The sequence below is a fragment of the Corvus brachyrhynchos genome, unplaced genomic scaffold (assembly GCF_000691975.1).
Source record: "Corvus brachyrhynchos isolate BGI_N302 unplaced genomic scaffold, ASM69197v1 scaffold783, whole genome shotgun sequence".
NCBI classification, from domain to species: domain Eukaryota; kingdom Metazoa; phylum Chordata; class Aves; order Passeriformes; family Corvidae; genus Corvus; species Corvus brachyrhynchos.
Window position 1 is genome coordinate 454,834 of NW_008236979.1, and position 18,148 is coordinate 472,981.

At 37.6% G+C, this 18,148-nt stretch overlaps 1 protein-coding gene across 1 annotated transcript in view; it reads left to right on the forward strand.

The window, feature by feature from the left end:
- Positions 1 to 5: 5 nt before the first annotated feature.
- The window catches only part of ATRNL1 (attractin like 1), a gene marked incomplete at its 5' end in the record, with an annotated part of 455,979 nt that continues 437,836 nt past the window's right edge, over positions 6 to 18,148 (forward strand). Inside the window, one exon of the mRNA XM_008629373.2 lies at positions 6 to 217. Within this exon, the coding sequence (XP_008627595.2) occupies positions 6 to 217 (212 nt within the window). The remainder of the gene's footprint in view (positions 218 to 18,148) is intronic.

The window sequence follows — 18,148 nt, forward strand, 5'->3', positions numbered from 1 at the left end:
TCCCCCCCCCCTGCTGCTGCTGCTTCACCTCGCTCCTGGATGTGAACAGCTGGCTGCTCTTCTACGGCTTCCTCTACCTGGCCCTCTATGCCCAGGTGTCCCAGTCCAAGTCTTGCGACAAAATCTCCTGCTTCTCGGGTCATTGTGTCAACTCCACCTGTGTCTGCGACCAGGGCTGGGTGGGAGACCAGTGCCAACACTGCCAGGGCAGGTTCAAGTAAGTCTCTGCTTATTGCGATTTTCTACTTCTCATCCCTGCCTCTTTTTCCTGTCTCTCTCACTTGCCTTTTTTTAGTCGTTTGTTTGGGTTGGGTTTTTTTTTTTGTTTGCTTGTTTGTTTTGTTTTGCTTGTGTCTGCTATGATTTTGTTAATGTATGATGGAAGTATGTGGCAGAAGTTAAGGATGAAATAGGCTCCTCCAGCTCCTTAAGAGCACAGGACACAGCTCCGGCTGACTTATCGCTGAAAATAGGCTGCTCCACTTCATGGGAACTGAGAGACGGGGAGAAATCGGCCTAAAGCTGTGTCGCTGCTGTCCCTTCTGGAAGTGTTATGGAAATGACATGTGCGCTTCGTGGGGCTGCCCAGGGAGCCAAACTTAGGAGGGGATTTTAATGACTTTTTCCTTCCAAAGAGTGAAAGGTTTAGCTCCTTCCAGTCTTCCTTTCTTTCAGTTGTTTGAGCTAAGTGGGCATTAGTCAGTTACGTTCAGGACAACGTAAGTGCAACTGATTGAAATGTACATCCCTAGTGACAAGGTTTGCAGGAGAGCGTGGGAAATGTAAAAAAGAAACGTATTTTTGCAAAGGAACGAGTACTCAGTCAAGCTCTAACTACCTTCTCATTCTTAAAAGTCAGTGTGATACCGAGTCATTGATCAGTGAGAAGGAAGCACACCCTGACACTTGCTTTTCTATATGGAGTGGGAAAGAAGACTTAATTTATAGGGCTGTCACTTTCCTCCCGCCCCCTTTGCTATCAGTGTAAAGTCTGGCTGTGAAGAATACTGTTTGCTGTTATTTCGCTATATAATCTTGGACAGGACATCTCATTTCATTCCCTCTAAAACACCCCCTATAAGCAGGAACTCCATTTATTAAGTATGTTGACATATATAGCTGGAAAGTGTCCTAATATGTAGCTAATAGCAATATATTGGTGAGGCTATGTCTTTGGGAAACTATGTTTTGGAGGTTAAATATCAGTAACTGTCTATTTTAAAATTGTGTTTAAGTTCAGTTTTTCTCTGGAGTACTGAAATTAAGCTGTATAATTTCTATCTCTTTTAAACGTTTAACACAGGGTCACTCATTCCTAAATAAACAAAAAGTAAATCCAGTAACTTGTTAGCCTGGGAAGTTAAGGAGTAGCTGAAGTCAGACGTGTTGGCTGAAGTGATGTACACAGTGCAGAGAAAGAACCAATTCACTTATGTTTGGTGGATATTGCAGCAGTAAGATTGCAACCCAGCTATAAAACTAATACAAGGCAAATATAATACATCTTTTCTACTTATGAACTAGATAATTAGGTTTTTAAGTTGGCTGTTTGTTACCTGTGTGTATTGGATGTTTGGGGTTTGTCCTGCTCTGGAACAATGGGCTAATTTCGGAGGGATTGAGAGTGATGAGAGGAGGCCCAGGTGAATCTTCTTCGTGTATGTTGATCTGCAGAGCCATTATTTTCTGGCTGTAAAGAGATTACTTGTATCCTTCGTCTTGGTGTCACATGTAACAGACCCTAATAGTGCCAGGACCAAAGCAAATTGTAGTTTCTTCAATTTCAAAGCTTGTTGTGAATGAGTATATTCTCTGAATTGTTACTGGAGCCGTTATCCTGTCCTTACAGGTATTATCTTGCTTATCTCTTAAAATATCTAGGTTTCTTTACCTTGGTTGTGTTTGTCAAGTGAGGAAGCACAGTGGTTACGTTTTCCCTTCTGGTAGAAAGTTAATAATCCATCCCCACCTAGAGGAAGTTCTGTCTGAGTGTTGGAAGGGCACCTCTTCTGAGCTGAGCTAACACAGTGTTTAATTGAAAGCTGTTAGGGGTTTTGGTGAAATCGGAATAGATTTTTCATTAACTCTTCTATGTTTTTTCGTGCTTAGCTTTAGAAAGGACAGTGACACTTGCATTATGATTTTTCTCACGGGAGTAAGCTGTTGGAGACCTATTTTTTACTGAGGATGCTTTCATAGCAGTGTCTTTGACAGCTCATCTTTAATCTTTATTCTTGGAAGCAAAGTATACTCTGCACTGAAAATAAGCATTCTAAGATTTAGAGCTTTTCAAGCTCTGTGTGTTGGGGATGGAGTGAAATATGTTAAACGTGCCTTACACTGCTGCAAGCAGCAGCTCGGAGCGGTTGTATTTTGAATCCTGAAAATTCAGGTGGGTGTGGAATGGGTGATGAGTCAAGCTCCGTGTATTTCCACCTGAAGAGCTGGAAAAAGAAATTAGCCTGGCTGATGGCTGGGTGATTGAACATCTTCCCGATCTCTGTGGCAGCTGATGATTCGCCTTACTGTCCTGGAACATTTGCCTTTTTCCATTTGGCTGCGAAGTGCATCTGCTTTACCCTTAAGTAGCCACGGCTGGACTTTTGCAGCAGTGGTTTGACAAGTCCTGTCGGGTGTACATCACTTCTGCAGCAGTTGCTTCTGTCGTTAAGGATTATTCTGAAAATTGGTTCAGAATGGCAAAGATTGAGAAGTGTGTTTGGCTATTAGAGCTGCATTAGCAGCCAGTTAGTGGGTTGTAGATACGATCTGCAGAAATGTTAATAGAACCTTGTGTATTACTCTAAACATTTGCACTGTTTCCAAGTCGCAGCTGTTTGAAGTGCCTGCGTGTGTCCCTGTTACCCGAGATTTAAATGGAACTTTTAATGACCTAAATTGGACATGTGTAAAACCTGTCACTACAGTATTTGAAAAAACAGATTTTCAAGGGTGGGCTTAAAACACTTGAAAAGAAAAGGTTCTTTCTTTTTCTTCCTGTAAATGAGGTATGGTTATTTTTGCTCTCTGCGAATGAGTGACTTGCATTAGCAAGTACCAAGAACATTGTGGTAAGAGGAGAAATACTCTGCCTGAGGGTATCTTGGGACCATTAATTCTTTGGTGAGAGATGTGTAGTATTTTTGGCTTTGTTTTATTTCTCTTCTAAACTGAGAAACAGTAACATAGCAGAGAGACATCAAAAATAATTGATCAATCTTTGTAAGCAGGTGTCAAACTTAATTGACAATACTATGGTAACCTTGCCTTTCCCTTGTAGGAGAGCTGCTGAGTAAATAAACTGCTTTGCAAATGTTGGTCTGCACTGGATGAAATAATTGTGGATGGGGGGGGAATGGGCAAAAAGACTGTCTAGCACCATTTTGTTTCTCTTACTTACCATCTTTTGAATTTACTCTTGTTATTGTAAAGCCTGTGGTAAATCATATAGAAATGCAGATGTTGCTATTCTTACTGCAGTGCATTCACACCCATTTCAGCCATTTCTCAGAAAGATTTAGGCCTCATGTCTGCCTGGTGGTAAATTATTTTACTCTCTGTCCAGATTGGATATCTGAACGCAACTCTGATTTTCTGACTTCCGTCTTTCTTAAAACTTTTTTTCCCCCTTCCATCCTTTCCTCTACTCTGAAATAATGCAAAACCTTTTTTTAACCAAAATAAAAAAGGGGAATTTAGTTATAAAAAGAGAGGGGAAAGGAATTTTGCCAGGTGAAAGATAAGAGAGCCAATGGGTGAGCAGGTTCTGTTTTTATAGCAGGCAGCTTCAAGCAGCACAGTTCCCAAGATATAGACTAAACCACATACATAAAAGGACAGTGTACAGTTCTGGTTTTGTTTTGCTAAGCTGATTTATTATGGAAGTGAAGCTTTTAATGCTACATCTGCCATTCTTTTCCCCCTATTCTATGCCTTTGAATTTGTTGGTCGGTTGCCCTTTTCATGATGATACGAGTTTGGGCAGAAGGGAGAGGGAAGGGCTGCCTAAATCAGTTCTGTGATGAGATTTCAGGGAATTCAGGGACACAAACATTATGAATGGCCCAACTGCAGTAAAAACTGCTGTCACAGCTTCTGTGTATTTAGATGTTAAAGCTAGTAGTCTTGAGATGCAGCAGTGCAGGGAAAAAGGTTTCATTAATTTTTCTACTCACAGAATGATTTCTTAGAAGAAAAAAAAAAATTCCTCCAGGTTGGAGCAAAAAGTTTCCCTTTCTCTAGCTCTGCTTTGCACTGGCTTGTGGAAGAGCATTTGAGAACTTTGTGCATGGAATTTATCTTTCTCTAAAGTTTTTGAGTACCCGAATGACTAGAAGTACCCACTGTAATATGGTGCCTTTGAAAAATTAGGTTGTGTCTTTGGATGTTTATGGTTATTTATTTGATAGCCATGGGTGTGATGTGTAATGACGCAGAACAGGACAGGTGAGCACCTTTGAGGACCTCCACTTCAGTTAATCTGCTTTACTTAGTCCTAGGTATGCAGTTGTTATGGAGAGAGTAAGAGCAAATTGATCTGTTTGATTATTAAACTTGCCTCCAGATGTTCTTATTGTACTTCTACATTACCTCTTGCATGCTCTCCTTAATTTCTAGAGCTCCTATAAGAGATTCTGCACTCTTCAAGGACAAAACAATTTCCAAGTGCAAGTACATTCACGACTGAAATGTTTGAGGGGTACCAAATTTTGTTATTCCAGGCAAAATCCTTATTTCCATCTAAAACTCTGAATGCTGCTGTCTGCAGAATGACTCATGCAAGGCAAGTGTCCTTAAATTGCAGATTGTAAATGAATGATAATGTTGTGTAAGAAGAGATCTTAAGAAAAGAAGTTAGCTTTAGCTGCAGCCAGTTGAAGTTCAGACTGCTGTGAAAGGGGATGACTTTATCCTTCACGCTTCTCTTTGATTACATCTTGCTTCTTATGTAAGCATTAATATTCCTGCTGAGAGTTAAAAAGTATCAACAGAAACAGATCTCCCCACCTCCCAGCCAATTTTTTTTTAAGCTAGCTCAGTTTCCTCAAGTTACTTCACTTGCATAAGGCTCCTGCTGATCCAAGGGAGTTGGCAGCCTCAGCAGGTGTAGATAGGAAAAAAAAAAATCATTACTTTTAGAATTGGTCCAGACTTAGTTTTCCAGAACTTTAATGTAAAACATCACCATTAGAGTGCAACTTCTGTTTTACAGGTGAAATCCCTGAGTCATGCTATTAGTAGCAAAACTGTCTTTGTCATTGGTGTGGCCTGTATCTGATCCAAGAAATAATTATTCTTATTGACAGTGGTGCAATTGAGTGTGAGGTTTTGCACCTGCAGATTGCCTTTTTACAACTCAATATGTGGATGTTAATAAAATCAAACTTCTGGAAAAGCATTGGTGATTATGATTTTACTCTTATAAAATGTGGTCTTTATTTAAGTTATTTTAGTCATGGTGCTCTGCAAAACTATTTTAATGTGATTTATTCTCTCTGTCTGTATTAAATTTTAAAAATACCATTATAGCTTATATTATAAAGATATCTTGAATTTCTGAGGAATAAATTTTTTTGTAAATCTTGTTTTGATGTAGAAGCGTAAGCCATAAAATCATACTAAGTGCCCTCTAAGCTAAGCAATCTGCACTGAAAAGTGCTTTTTGAAAGGAAAGCAGTCTTTTTGCAAACTTAAAAAATTAATTTTATTGTAATGTATCATTTTGCCTGTTTAATACTTGCTACATGAAATCATTTAGGTTGGAAAAGACCCTTAAAATCAGAGTCTGACCGCTGACCTAACACCAATTTCACCAGTAACTATTTCAGTGTTTTTTAAGGGTTTTTATAGAGAAGACCAGAAATAAACTGACTACTTTTTACCTCTTGCCTTTTGCAGGCAGTAGGGTAACTCTGAATTAATTCCTGTGTGAGTTGAACACACGCTGTAGAAAGCATCTGTACATGTCTGAAAACACTTCCTCTGACTCAAAGCCCCTTAAAGACTTTCAGAGTTCTTCCTTTGGTTAGTTGTCCTCACCATTTTCTATAACCGGAAAAACAAATGGAGAAACTGCTAATACACAGATCTAATCTACCTCATCTTTTGTCTCTCTTAGTTACCCTGTTTTTTAATGTTTTGAGACAGGCCTTCATTGTAGAACCTTTAGCAGGTGAGGTCTCTCTTACCTGTGTAGGTGGAGATACGGTCACATTTTCCTCACTGAGAATGAAAATTTCCTTGAGTTGTCTCCACATAAACCAAACTTTTCCCTGCTTGATTGCTGTCTTGGTTTACATCCTCCCCTATGTTATCAATGTGCTTGAGCTGTGAGTGCCAGAACGAAATGGTAATGGTTGTGCTGGTGAAATGTAGATGCAGAGTAGCTTCTCCCCTGCTGCCCGGGGTTCTGCTGTACAGCTGTAGCCAGCGCTTCTCAGCTTAGCGCTGTGCTGGCAGCTCAGACCATGATTTTCCACCTCAAAATCCTCTTGGAGTTGCTGCATCCTCAGTACTGAGGCCCTGCTTTTCTCAAACCAGTCTGTAAACTGAATACATCTTCCACCATTTGGAGTGACATGTGATAGTGGGGCTACAAATATGCCTGGGTTTGGGATGGAGCTGTGCCCTTTTAAAAACACCCCTCTTCCCTTCTCCAGTTAACAATGAACAGTGTCTCTTCCTCTGTGTAAATCTGAGACCATCTCTAGGAATGAAACCAAAAGAAGGCAGGCAAGGGGCTCGTGGATTCTGGAGTCTGGTTTGTTTGCAGGCTAAGCAGTTTGCTACTTAGCAAAGAAGTGTGGGAACAGATGGTCGATGACCCTGCCAGCCCTTCAGACAGCATCAAAGGCTGGTTGCCATTGCTATGGGTGTGTAAAAAGCTCAGTTACATCAATGCATGCTTAAGTCTATCCATAAACAATACATAAATAGCTGCCCAGGTTATAGCATTTACTACTTATTATGTTCTAAATTTAATTTGGCAAGTAAATAGTCTCACACTGTGTTTCTCTTAGTTCATTTAATCAAAGGGAAGGCATGATGATCGTATTTTGGAAGGCATTATCATCGTTCATGTCATCTTTTTAAAATGAGTACGAGTAGTTTTTGAGAGCTCAGTCTATCACACTGCACTAGAAATTGATTTAATTGTATCAAAATGTAGGCAGAAGAGGTAGGAGGTAATATGAGATATTACAGGAATACCCTTGGGATATTCTTCCACATCCTAACAAATGCTGGTGAAGAAAGACTTTATTTTGAAACATTACTACATAGACAACAAAAATGTATTGGAAAACTCCTGCAGCACTGAAGAGTAATTATCTGTTAGTGCCTATGAAATTTGTTATTAGCTGTATAGTCTAGGCTTGGAAAACATGCTACAAAGTTCATGTAAGGAGAAATAAATAATTATGATGATACCTGAAAACATGAACACTCCAGTGAATTGCAGCTGCTAACAGTAATAAAAGAAACCCAGTAAGCTATAAGCAAAGTAGATGTTTTCATGTGAGGTGGGTGAGCAGTGGGAATTTTCAAACCAGTTTTAAAGGTTATCCTCTAAAATCTTAAAAAGCTAATGAGTGGACAAAGAATTGCATTGATTTTCCTCCATGAGGACCAAGACCCTATTGAGAAATGATGGAAGTAAGCTCAGCCCACTTTATTACTTAGTGTTCATTCCCAATGTGCAAGAACAGCATTTGGCTTTGAAGTTTCCTCCAGAGAGAAAAACCTCAAGTTTTTATACCTCTGAAAAAAAAAAATTAGCTACCAGCTATGGAATATTCCGGGGTAAACATCTTAAACTCTCTGTTAATGCAACAGCATTTAAAAAAAATGAATTCTACTACACAGTTTCTCCAAAAATTTAAAGCTTATGTTACTCATCTGTAAGAAATGGATTCTAGGATCCGTTTGAATCAGTATTTTTATATTTCTTAGCTAAGGATGAAAATGGGCTGCAGCCATCTCTGATGGCAGAATATCTACTCTGTTCATGCTAGTGATGTTCAAAAACAAGCTGGCTGTAGAGTAGTTTTAAGCAGCACATATCTGACAACCTTGAATTGGGTAGGGAGTTTTGAATCCAGGATATTCTAGGATTACCTGGCAACAGGACAAGTACTGAATTACTTAAAGATTGGATGCAGACATGTAAAATGATCACACTCAATGTCTACATTTTCTTATGGATTTCTTCCATAATTTATGTGCTTCAGTGTTTCATCTGTAAAAAGGAAATAACACTTCCTGTAAGTTAAAAGACTTGAGGTGACCCATGAGGCACAGCTAATAAGCTAGATAAAATTTTAGAGATTGCATTTCTTCCTAGAATGTGATAAATATTAGGGCATGAAGTACTGTTGTCTGAACTATGCTGTATATCTCAGATGAATAAAATCACTTCATTAGGTCAAATAAAGCAAAACCTTGCAGCCTGTGTTATTGCAGAGTAATATTCTTTTATTATAGACTCATTGGAAAAAATTGTGCATTGACTGTCACTGATAAGATTTGGTTTCAGAAGTAAGACCCCCAAAGCCCTAACCCCCAACCCCGGATTAAATATTACAAACAGAATATTGTGAAATGCTGCAGCACTTAATGGGTATTTTGAAGAGTTACTGCTTTACTTGTAGGAATACAGTATTCCATATTGATCATTGCATTTCTATGCTATTAGCAAAGAATCACACATTCCTAATTTGTGGGTTGATGGCATTGATGTTATTGCAGAATTGTGAATCTGAATTCAGTCTTTAAATGTAGATCTTTTTTATAGACATGCACTTTTATGCATAGATTTTTTTGTTAGTTCCCATGTGTTTTGAGTTTTCAGCCACTTCTCTGTTATCTTGAAGGCTGATGACTTGCCTTCTATGAAAAATGGTTCATGTTGAGTCTGTCATGTAACTACTGGGATGCAAGAGCTGGGACTGTAGAACAAACAGCAGCGTCACTAGAGGACCAGATTTTAGCTATGTCTGTTACCAGTTGTGGCAGTATAATATGAGCAGCAGTGATTTTGGCCAAAAGCCTGGGAGGAGAGCTGGGGTTAGTAATGTCTTTAAATATTCTGGTAAGCTTTGTAGAAACTTTGTTCAAGGTGTAAGTAAACCACGAGATGCTGTGGAACAAGACAAATGTGCTTCATTGATTGCCACCCACAATCCTAGGACAAAGATAAATTAGTCTGAAAAGTATCTTTCTAGTCATACTGCAGCTTAAAGTACTTTCCTTCTTGTAATGGATAGAAGTGACTAAAATATGGTGAACTTAATTTTCTTGTTAATTAATCTCTGCTTTCGAAACGCAAGGAAACTTGGATACATTTTGACTTCTATAAAGGAATACTTTGATAATTTCAGCTTTATCACTAAAACTGAAATGCTGATTAATCCAATTATAGGATCATTTGCATATTTTTTTTTTTTTTTAATCTATAGAGTAAGAGTGTGTGTATGTAAAAGTATGTATTTCTCACAAGGAAAATCCAAACACAGAATAGCTCACAGTTGTGTTTGTGTGTGTAAGCCCAGTTATGATGGTGCTTTGGAGGACTCTCGCTAATCAAATGAATATGTGGTACATTCGAAGTGTCCCAAGGCAGGTGTGGGGAGAAGGAAATGGATGGTGAATGTTTCATGGGATGTGTCCCAGAGCTGCTGTAATGAAGTTGGGTGCTTTTGTGCTTCTCTCATTATCAGCAGATCTGTTTTGTTTGTGTCCTGAGCCTTCTCCAGTAGGTAACTGAAACCAAAATGTTGGACAGGAGCTGGAAGGTAGAAGGCAGTCCTGAAAAATGAAAATTACTGAACAAACAAATGGCTGCTTTTGAAAACACACTGATTTGCACTTGTGTGCACAGCTGTAATATCATATTAAGACAATTTTGTTAGAAAACATTTTTGCAGATGTTTTCTAAAACCTAATGCTGATATAAGTATTAAAATCAGAACATGTGTATTTAAAATCCACACCCTGTTCCCCGTCACCACCCCAGTGGTTTTAGTACTGTAGCACTTTGTAGGAGCAAGCATCTATTTTAAAATAAAAATGGCACCATTTTTCTGGACTTTTGAATTTCTGAACTGCTTATACTATTTTAGCTTTCACAAGGCCAAAAACCCCACTCTGTGTTGAAGGAAGGACTTAACCTCCACCCATCTGTATCATACTCTATCTGGATATCTTATTTAAGCACAGGGTAGCTGCTGTCACAATGGCCTTGGGAAACAGACACTTGTTTTTTGAGCTGTTTTATGTGTAGGAAACCTGAAGTTGTGTGGTTGTCTGAGGTAAAATAACAAATAAGTGACTGAATTGAAATGGAAGCTTGGGAGTAAATAAAATTTTCTGTAAGTCTGTATCAGTCCTCATTTTGGGAAGACTGAATTGTCTTCAACTTGTATGGGGTTTTTTTCTGCAAATATAAAATATAGTTTGAAGTTCTTTATTTTCTCAGAGTCTTCTACTGTGTAACATAATTGGATACAAGAGAGAATATGAAATTTATTATTAATAAATGTATTATATATATTATTATTCTTATTAATAATAACTGAGGAGTTTTGTGATGGTATTTTACAATGACTGTTCCAAACTGTATGTCATTCAGTAAGTATATAGAGGGGCCTCGGCTAATGCAGTTAAAATGCCAATATTGGTTAGAGGTTGATGGATACTTAGAGAATTGATCTTGAAAGGTGGACCCAGGACATGAAAGATGGACTGAGTTTGTAGCTGATCTATAGTTTGTTTTTTAAAGAGGGTGGAGACAGGGAACAAGCAAACCACATCTTAATATATTAACTTCACAAAAGGTATTCATAAACAGGAATATTGTTGGATTATTTTATTTTCAATTTTATATACATCCTTGAAGGGTACTTACTGCATTTGAGCTTTGTATGCATTCAGAAATCTGTTCTTTAATATCAAACTCTGAAGTGACAGACAGCTGAGTGTATGTAGAATATTCCTTTAAAGTTAGATTTGGGTTTTCCAATTTAGGTTGGCTGCATTTCTAAGTAGCAATTGGACTGAAAAGCACAGCCAGTGCATATTAGCTTCTCTTAGAATGATAAAAGCTTGCAATGTTACACTGAAATGGAATTTGAGAACGTCTTCCTCTGAATTTTTCCTTTGACTTGCCTTGACAGTTTTGAGGTCATGCTCAATAAAGATTTTAAAAAGCCCTACCTATTATTAATAAAAACCCTTATGGTTGATGAGGTTTTTTTGACACATTACCTGTAGCTCTTCAGTCACTATTTTTTAATCATCCTGATAAACGTGTCCTTTTATTTCCATCTGCTAATGAAAACCAAAGCAGATGAAGAACACACTTAATCTTAGTCCTCACTTCTAAGTACAGCAATTGAGCTTTAGTCTCAAACCTTTAGCTTTAGGTTTTCTGTGATGATCCAGGAGAGCCCTATGCAATGTGTGATGTTCTGCTTTATGTTGTAATTTTGCAATCTACAACTTTCCTTATTGTCTTTATGTAATTCACTGGGTATGGATATAAATTATTGTGCTTCAAGGCTGGGAGAATAACAAAAATAAATACGCTAATTTTGCTGAGTATGAGCATAGTCACCCATGATCTTTAGTGGAAGAAATACTCTTTTTTGTTCTCATAATTATGCCATTGCAGGCCTAGACTTCAGTGTACCATCTCTCTTATTCTGGGGCTACTTGAAGGCATATTTTTTAAAATAAAACTACATTATTTGATGAAGGAAATTCTCAGGCATCCCATGCTTAGAAATCTACAGTTTTTTAAGTAGCAGCAACTTTTGAGGTTTTCATCTCTATTAAGACCTTTTTTCCTGTTTTTGTTTATTTTGTTTGTTTTTAACAGACCAGAAGTATTGAGGAGGCTGGCTGAGTTGATGTCAAACTATAAGATAGGATATTATGCAAACTGAGGAAGTATATGTATTCTGGTCATGTAGTTTAAATGGTAGGATGCCTTTATTCTGTGTGTGTTTCTGCTTTTAAGAATTTGATAACTTGTTGAATTGTCTGTTCTTTGCACATTACGTTCTTCTTGGTCGGCTGTACTTGCTTTATAGTTAAGGTTATTCTAGTCTAAAAGATCTTGTCATTGCTTCCACAGAAAAGTGGAAAATGCTGTGACAAATCTGTATGGAAGTGCCTGGGAGCCTGCAAACCATGGCTCTGAAGGGAATTATGACCTGAGGTTAGCAGGTTTGTGTGTGGGGGTGCTGCAACGTGGGAAAAGCTGCAGATTCTGGTCAACACACACTGGCATGACGTGGTTCTTTCTGTGCACGTGCTGAACAGCATCAGATGGTGATATTGTTCAAGGCATCTCTGTACTTGATATCAGTGGTAACTTGGGCTATAGGCTGCATAATTCTGACCTGCTTCTTACTATGGACCTCAAAGGTCATCTCGTTCCAACCCCACTGCCCTGGGCACAGATGCTTTCCACTAGACTGGGTTACTCAGAGCTCCCTCCAGCCTGGTCTTTTAACACAGGGATGGGGAGTCCACAAGTTCTCTTGGCAACAATTGTCTGTGCTTAAGACTGTTAGAAGGGTTTTTGTTTCCCCTAATGTTGAGTTGTACTTAGTCTGGATTTGCCTGTGTAGTTCTTCAGTGTTTTGTGTGCATGTATAATTTTTGACTCTTAAATTATTCATTCGAGCAGCAAAGAGAAAATGGTGTAGCTGTGTGTATGTCCATGATGTCTGCAGATCAGAAATACTGTATATTTGCTCAGCTAATTAATCATGTTGAAGTTTTGGGAGGGGGAAACAGACTTCTTCAGAAAGTAATTTTCAGGAGCTGTGTGGATAATGAGCTCAGTTCAGAGGTTGCACGTACTTGAAGTACTTGCTTGAGGCAGGATTTCAAAGAAACTCTCTAAGGAGGTCACTCTATGCAGAGTGAGGAGTGTTGTAGAAACAGGTGAAATTTGAGGATGTTCACAAAATAAGATTTGGAGCTCATAATTGATTCGGGATGGGAAACATCCTGTGGTTTTGTGGAGAGGTTAACTTTTATGAAGGCATACACCAGCATGGACCCAGCAGTAGTTGAAGGATAAAAAATTAATATAAATATTTTATTCATTACTTAATTATTAATAAGATAGTTAATAATAATGTATAAAGAAATAAAATGACATTAAATTTATATATTATCTATTAAATTAATATTTATCATCTAAGAAGGAATAATAAGGCTGTTCATAATTTTGCAGTTGAAAGTAGACTGCAGGCCTGACTTTCAATTGCTATAATGTTAAATTGCTGTATTTAATTTGTTTAGGATTTGTTCTTGAATATGAAGGCAAACTTCGGGAAGCTGATAGAATAAAATAGATAATCAGACTCCTAAAAATTGTGTGTATATGACAGTAGTGCATCCTTCATGTATAGGTGGTGCAATGTTTGTTATCCTACAGTTTTTTTAATATATAATGTGTATGGGTGTACATACACATCGCCTTATGTGTTAGAATATTGAGTTATTTAACCTATTGTGTTTGGTTACATCTTCTTTTAAAATTACAGCAAAGTGAGTTAAAAAGAAATTTCCAGTAAAAGAATGTCAAGATGCCAGGGAAGAATGACATTGATAATGAGTGTCTGTGATACTTTGTGCCATATGCTTTTGGAGTCTGTGTGGCTGGATACAATCAGTCGTTTTTAGAGAGGTTTTTAAATGATATAAATAAGAAGTAATTTGATGCAATAATCTTTTCACCTAATGAACTGTTGGGGGCAGTATTTTTTGTCCTGGCAGTTTTAGAATCAAGCTGTTAAGGTGATGTCTCATGCTAAGAATGTCTTTATGTTACAAACAGTTCCCTGAATGAATTTAATTACATTAGTATGGCACTGAGTAATTATTTTCCCTTCTATCTGCTTTTAGTTAGGGTTGTGGTTTCAAATATTTTGCTTGAATTATAGATGTCCAAGGGAATGTTCTCCTTAAGCATATTTTTATCCATGTGAAGAAAGGGAAATGCTAGTCTTTGTTCAAGTAGAATTCCCTATCCTCTCTTAAAATATTTTTAGCTTATCCTTGTCAGAGGATTCTTGAGAAAAATAAGAAGAGATTCTATTATGAAATCTCTGGGAGCCTTACTGTGTTCAGATGCAGAAGAGAAATCAGAATCTTACTGTGGAATGGGGACTTTAAAAACAAAACAATAACTGAACTACACTGTGTGACTATTACTTTGGAGTAGTTGGGTTTTGAATTTATGCTAAAGAGCACAGAGAAAAATGTTTAGGATTAATTTTTTTTCAGTGTGGAGTTATATGCTGAGGGGTAAGAGGAAAAATCAAATAAGTGTGGGGTTTTTTTGTACAACTAGTAAAAAATCTGGGTATTTGATTCTGTAGCTGTGTAAGCCTGTTTCTGTTGCTTCATTGAACTAATGCACTATCTTATTAATTCTCTTTCTGTTTTCAATAAAAACCCCAGTGTCTGCATTACTCAGTAGTGGTGTATTTGTCAGGAATGTCTGAAGTTATTGGTGTCATGGGAGATGAGATACTTATTTCTCAACTAATATTTTCTGTTATTGGTACTAGACATACTTGATGTTGTAGGAATTGAGTGACAGTCTCTTGTAACTATTCAAAAATGTTATCAAAGTGCGTTTTTTTCTGATTTAGGAACATGTCACAAGCAGACTTCTGCTGCTTGTGTTGTGTGGACTGAATTTGCATGATTGTATGAGTAGAAAGGCCTTTTGCATCCGATAAGTTGGCAAATGCATCTGACCAACAAGTATTAGCAGTTAAATCATGAAATCAGGAAGTTTTTAATTATAACTAGAGGGCCATTTCTGATTGGAATGTGTGGTCTCTGAATGTCTTCCAAGGATTTCAATTTTGTCTGCATTGTGATGAAAAGCAAGAAAAACGACAAATCAAACAAACCCCAAACAGGTAGAAAAGTGATGTTTATGAAGACCAATAGATTTGATCAGCTTTCCTTTTTCATATATAAATTTATACTTTGAATTCTGCTATCTGTATTGTGGAACTGCCACCTTTGGCAGAAGGAGCCACCCTGAGGGTTCTTGTTCTGTTCAGAAGAGCTCCATTGAGGGTGGACTGCTCTGTCCAGCTCAAAGGTTGAGGGAAGGTCTTTGCAAAAGTCCTGTGACACTATACCACTTCAGCCAGCCCTTCAGAGTGATGGACTTTCCCCATCTGTGCCTCAGAAGAAGCTGCAGTTTATTTTATTCTGAGCCAAAAGCCTCAGGCAGGGTTTTCATGTGCTCGTTGCATTTTTTTCCCATATACAACTGTGTTATTCTTTAAGCATCTCACAGACCAAGTTGCAGTGGCTAACACTCATTTGTGAGTCTGCATTAAATTCTGTTGCAAAATAATGATCATCAAATTGATTTTTTTTTTGGAAAGCTCTGAAGTGAGTATTTAGTGATTGTTCCTATTTAAAGCTGCCCTGTGATAGTGAGTTTGAGAATTTAATTTGTATGAAAAATGCTCTAGAGGTTTTCTTACTGCCTTTACAATAAATTATATGCTCTCTTTTCTTATATCTTTTTACTGCTCTATAAATCAGCAGAGAGGTTATGAATTTGTTTCATATTGCTGTGTTGCACATTTGTTGATGAAACAGCTTATTAGATCATAAATAGATGTAATTGCATAATCTAATGGGAGAGGGGAGGTGGATTGAGGAAGGGGAGGAAACATAAATAGCACTAGAAATTAACAGATAGGAGAAGACAAAGTTTATTACTTAGCTATAAAAGCAATTGAGTGCTTGTGAAATGCAGAACCAGATAGTTACTTTGTTTTCATTTTAACCTAAATAATAACTGTAAATGACAATTTATCTATAAGGAAAGAAGTGTATAAATGACAGAAGACCCTTCATAACATGGCTAAAACTTTATTGATCTTTAAGTTCATTTTGTGTCTCAGCTGCTGCAGTTTTGTGTTTTGAGCTGTCACCTCCCCAGTGTGTGTATGTGCAGAAATAAAATGCTTTGCTTTGTTTATGATTTAGATTTCTATGACTCACTTGTGAATCTCATATAAGGAAGGACTCCTGCTCACCTCAGTTCTCTCCTAAATGGGAGGAAAAGAAACTGCAGTCCCACTTGAGCTTTTTGATACTTGAATATTTTGATTTCAGTTCCTCACAGTTTACGAGACTGACAGTAATCTTTAGATTATTTCTGACCTCTAATCCTGGAGTTATGAGTTGTGTGTGTGTACACTGTATTTTTTTTAGTGACTGCAGTTCTGTGATAGGGGAATGTGCTCACTCTGGATACAAGTTTGCAGGTATGAATCAGCACCTTACTGACGATGGTCTTTCACCACCAGTGCACAGTTACTTGAGCAAAACGATATATTTAATGAATGGTTGAACTATTATTAGTAGTAAGTTTAACATAAAATTAATTGCTTAAATTATTAATAGGAAAAAATAAGTAGGACTTGTAAAATATGTTTCTAACTTACAATGCTCCAGTTATCATTGAAGTTCTGGTAATTTCTTTTTAAAATTTCTTCTCTAGATGAATATTGCAGTTGTCTGAAACTGCTAAAACATTGCAACCTTGCAACCTTGAACAATGAGGTAAAGAGGTCTGGGCCTTGTGGAGGAGGGAGCAGGGAGTTCTAATTAAGAAAAAAAACCCCACAACACTGAGGGTAAAAATTAAATACTAGAGCTGTGAAATTTGAATGAACATAAATGTTTTAAGTTTCTTTTATTATTTCTATTATGGTTCAGTCTTCCTAGGACATTATTCAGCCTTGCATTAGAAATTGCAAATAGCAACTATTGTTGTATTTCTTGCTAGATAAATGAAAATTATTGAGTCCTGTGGTCTGTTAATTTATAGTTGTCATTTCTAGAGTATTGTAATTTCCTGTTATCTAAATGTGAGTTTTTAAAATTGATACAAGCTTTTGCCTCAACTTCTGAATTTTTATTTTAACATGAAACTTACTGATGATGTTCCTGAAATACAATATTTTTTTGGTATTTCTTTTTTCATTTTTTTTTTTCCTTTTCAAGTGCTTTGATTTTTTTTCTAAGGACTTGCCTGCCTCCTCAACATTCTGGCAAATTGGGATTAATTAAGAAGGCAGGCAAGTTGGGATTAATTAAAAGGCATGCTTGTAAAGCAGCAGGGATTTGTGTGAGTTAAAGGTGAAGTCTTGCATATAAAAGCAAAATATTCTAAACCAGATAGGGCTGTATATCGGTGAGTGTATGTATCTACTTTTATTTCTATGTATGTATATAAAAATATACTTGAAAATAGAATCCAGAGTCTACATGAAAGTTCAGGCTCCATGCTGGTGGTTCTTTGACTTGAAGCAGCTACAGGATTACTGCAAACCTTCCCTTATCTGGGGCTAGTGCCTCTAATCACTGTGCTGCTGAATGAGAGTGGGAATGAGGAGGAGGAAGAGTTTCATCTTCTCCTTATGGGCTCATATTTTGATTATGAAATCACTGCCACAGAGCACTCCTGTGAGCTGTGCTCCCAGATTGCCTATCAGGATCTCTGAGGAGTTAGCTAGGTAGATTCATATGTCTGCGGAGACTTTACATCCAGCTTCATCCAACCAATTATAGCCTTTTATAAATGCCTGCCAGTGCAGCTGCTGAGGAACTGACAGGCTGCAATGTGGAAAAATCCTCAGGTTTGTGTGAAGAATAGCTGCCTGCAGGACTGGACAGCAAGACTGAGCATTTTTAATTGCAATTTAGGCTTGAATACTGCTTTTACCATACCAGTCTACAGGTTACCATCATCATTTCTCTCCAGATTTTTGTCTGATGTTACCAGACAGAGGGATTGAAATTGCTGGCTGGTGACATCTCTGCAGGGGGTTCATCTCTTTGCTATTTTTTTCCTCTTCTGTTCCCCATCCCTTGAAGGATTTCTACCCTAGTCCATGTACACTATTTGAGAGGCAAAGGCATCAGTTGTTTGCGGGGATCTAAGAACTGTGTGAAAACATCCTGTAATGCTTCTGGTTGTTTAATTCTGGTGTTCAGAGAAACTCTTGGCTACCTGTATGTGGCAAACACATGGTTCCCCGTTGTTATACTCAGGGACATTTTTGTATGGGGGGGGGGGGGAGATTTT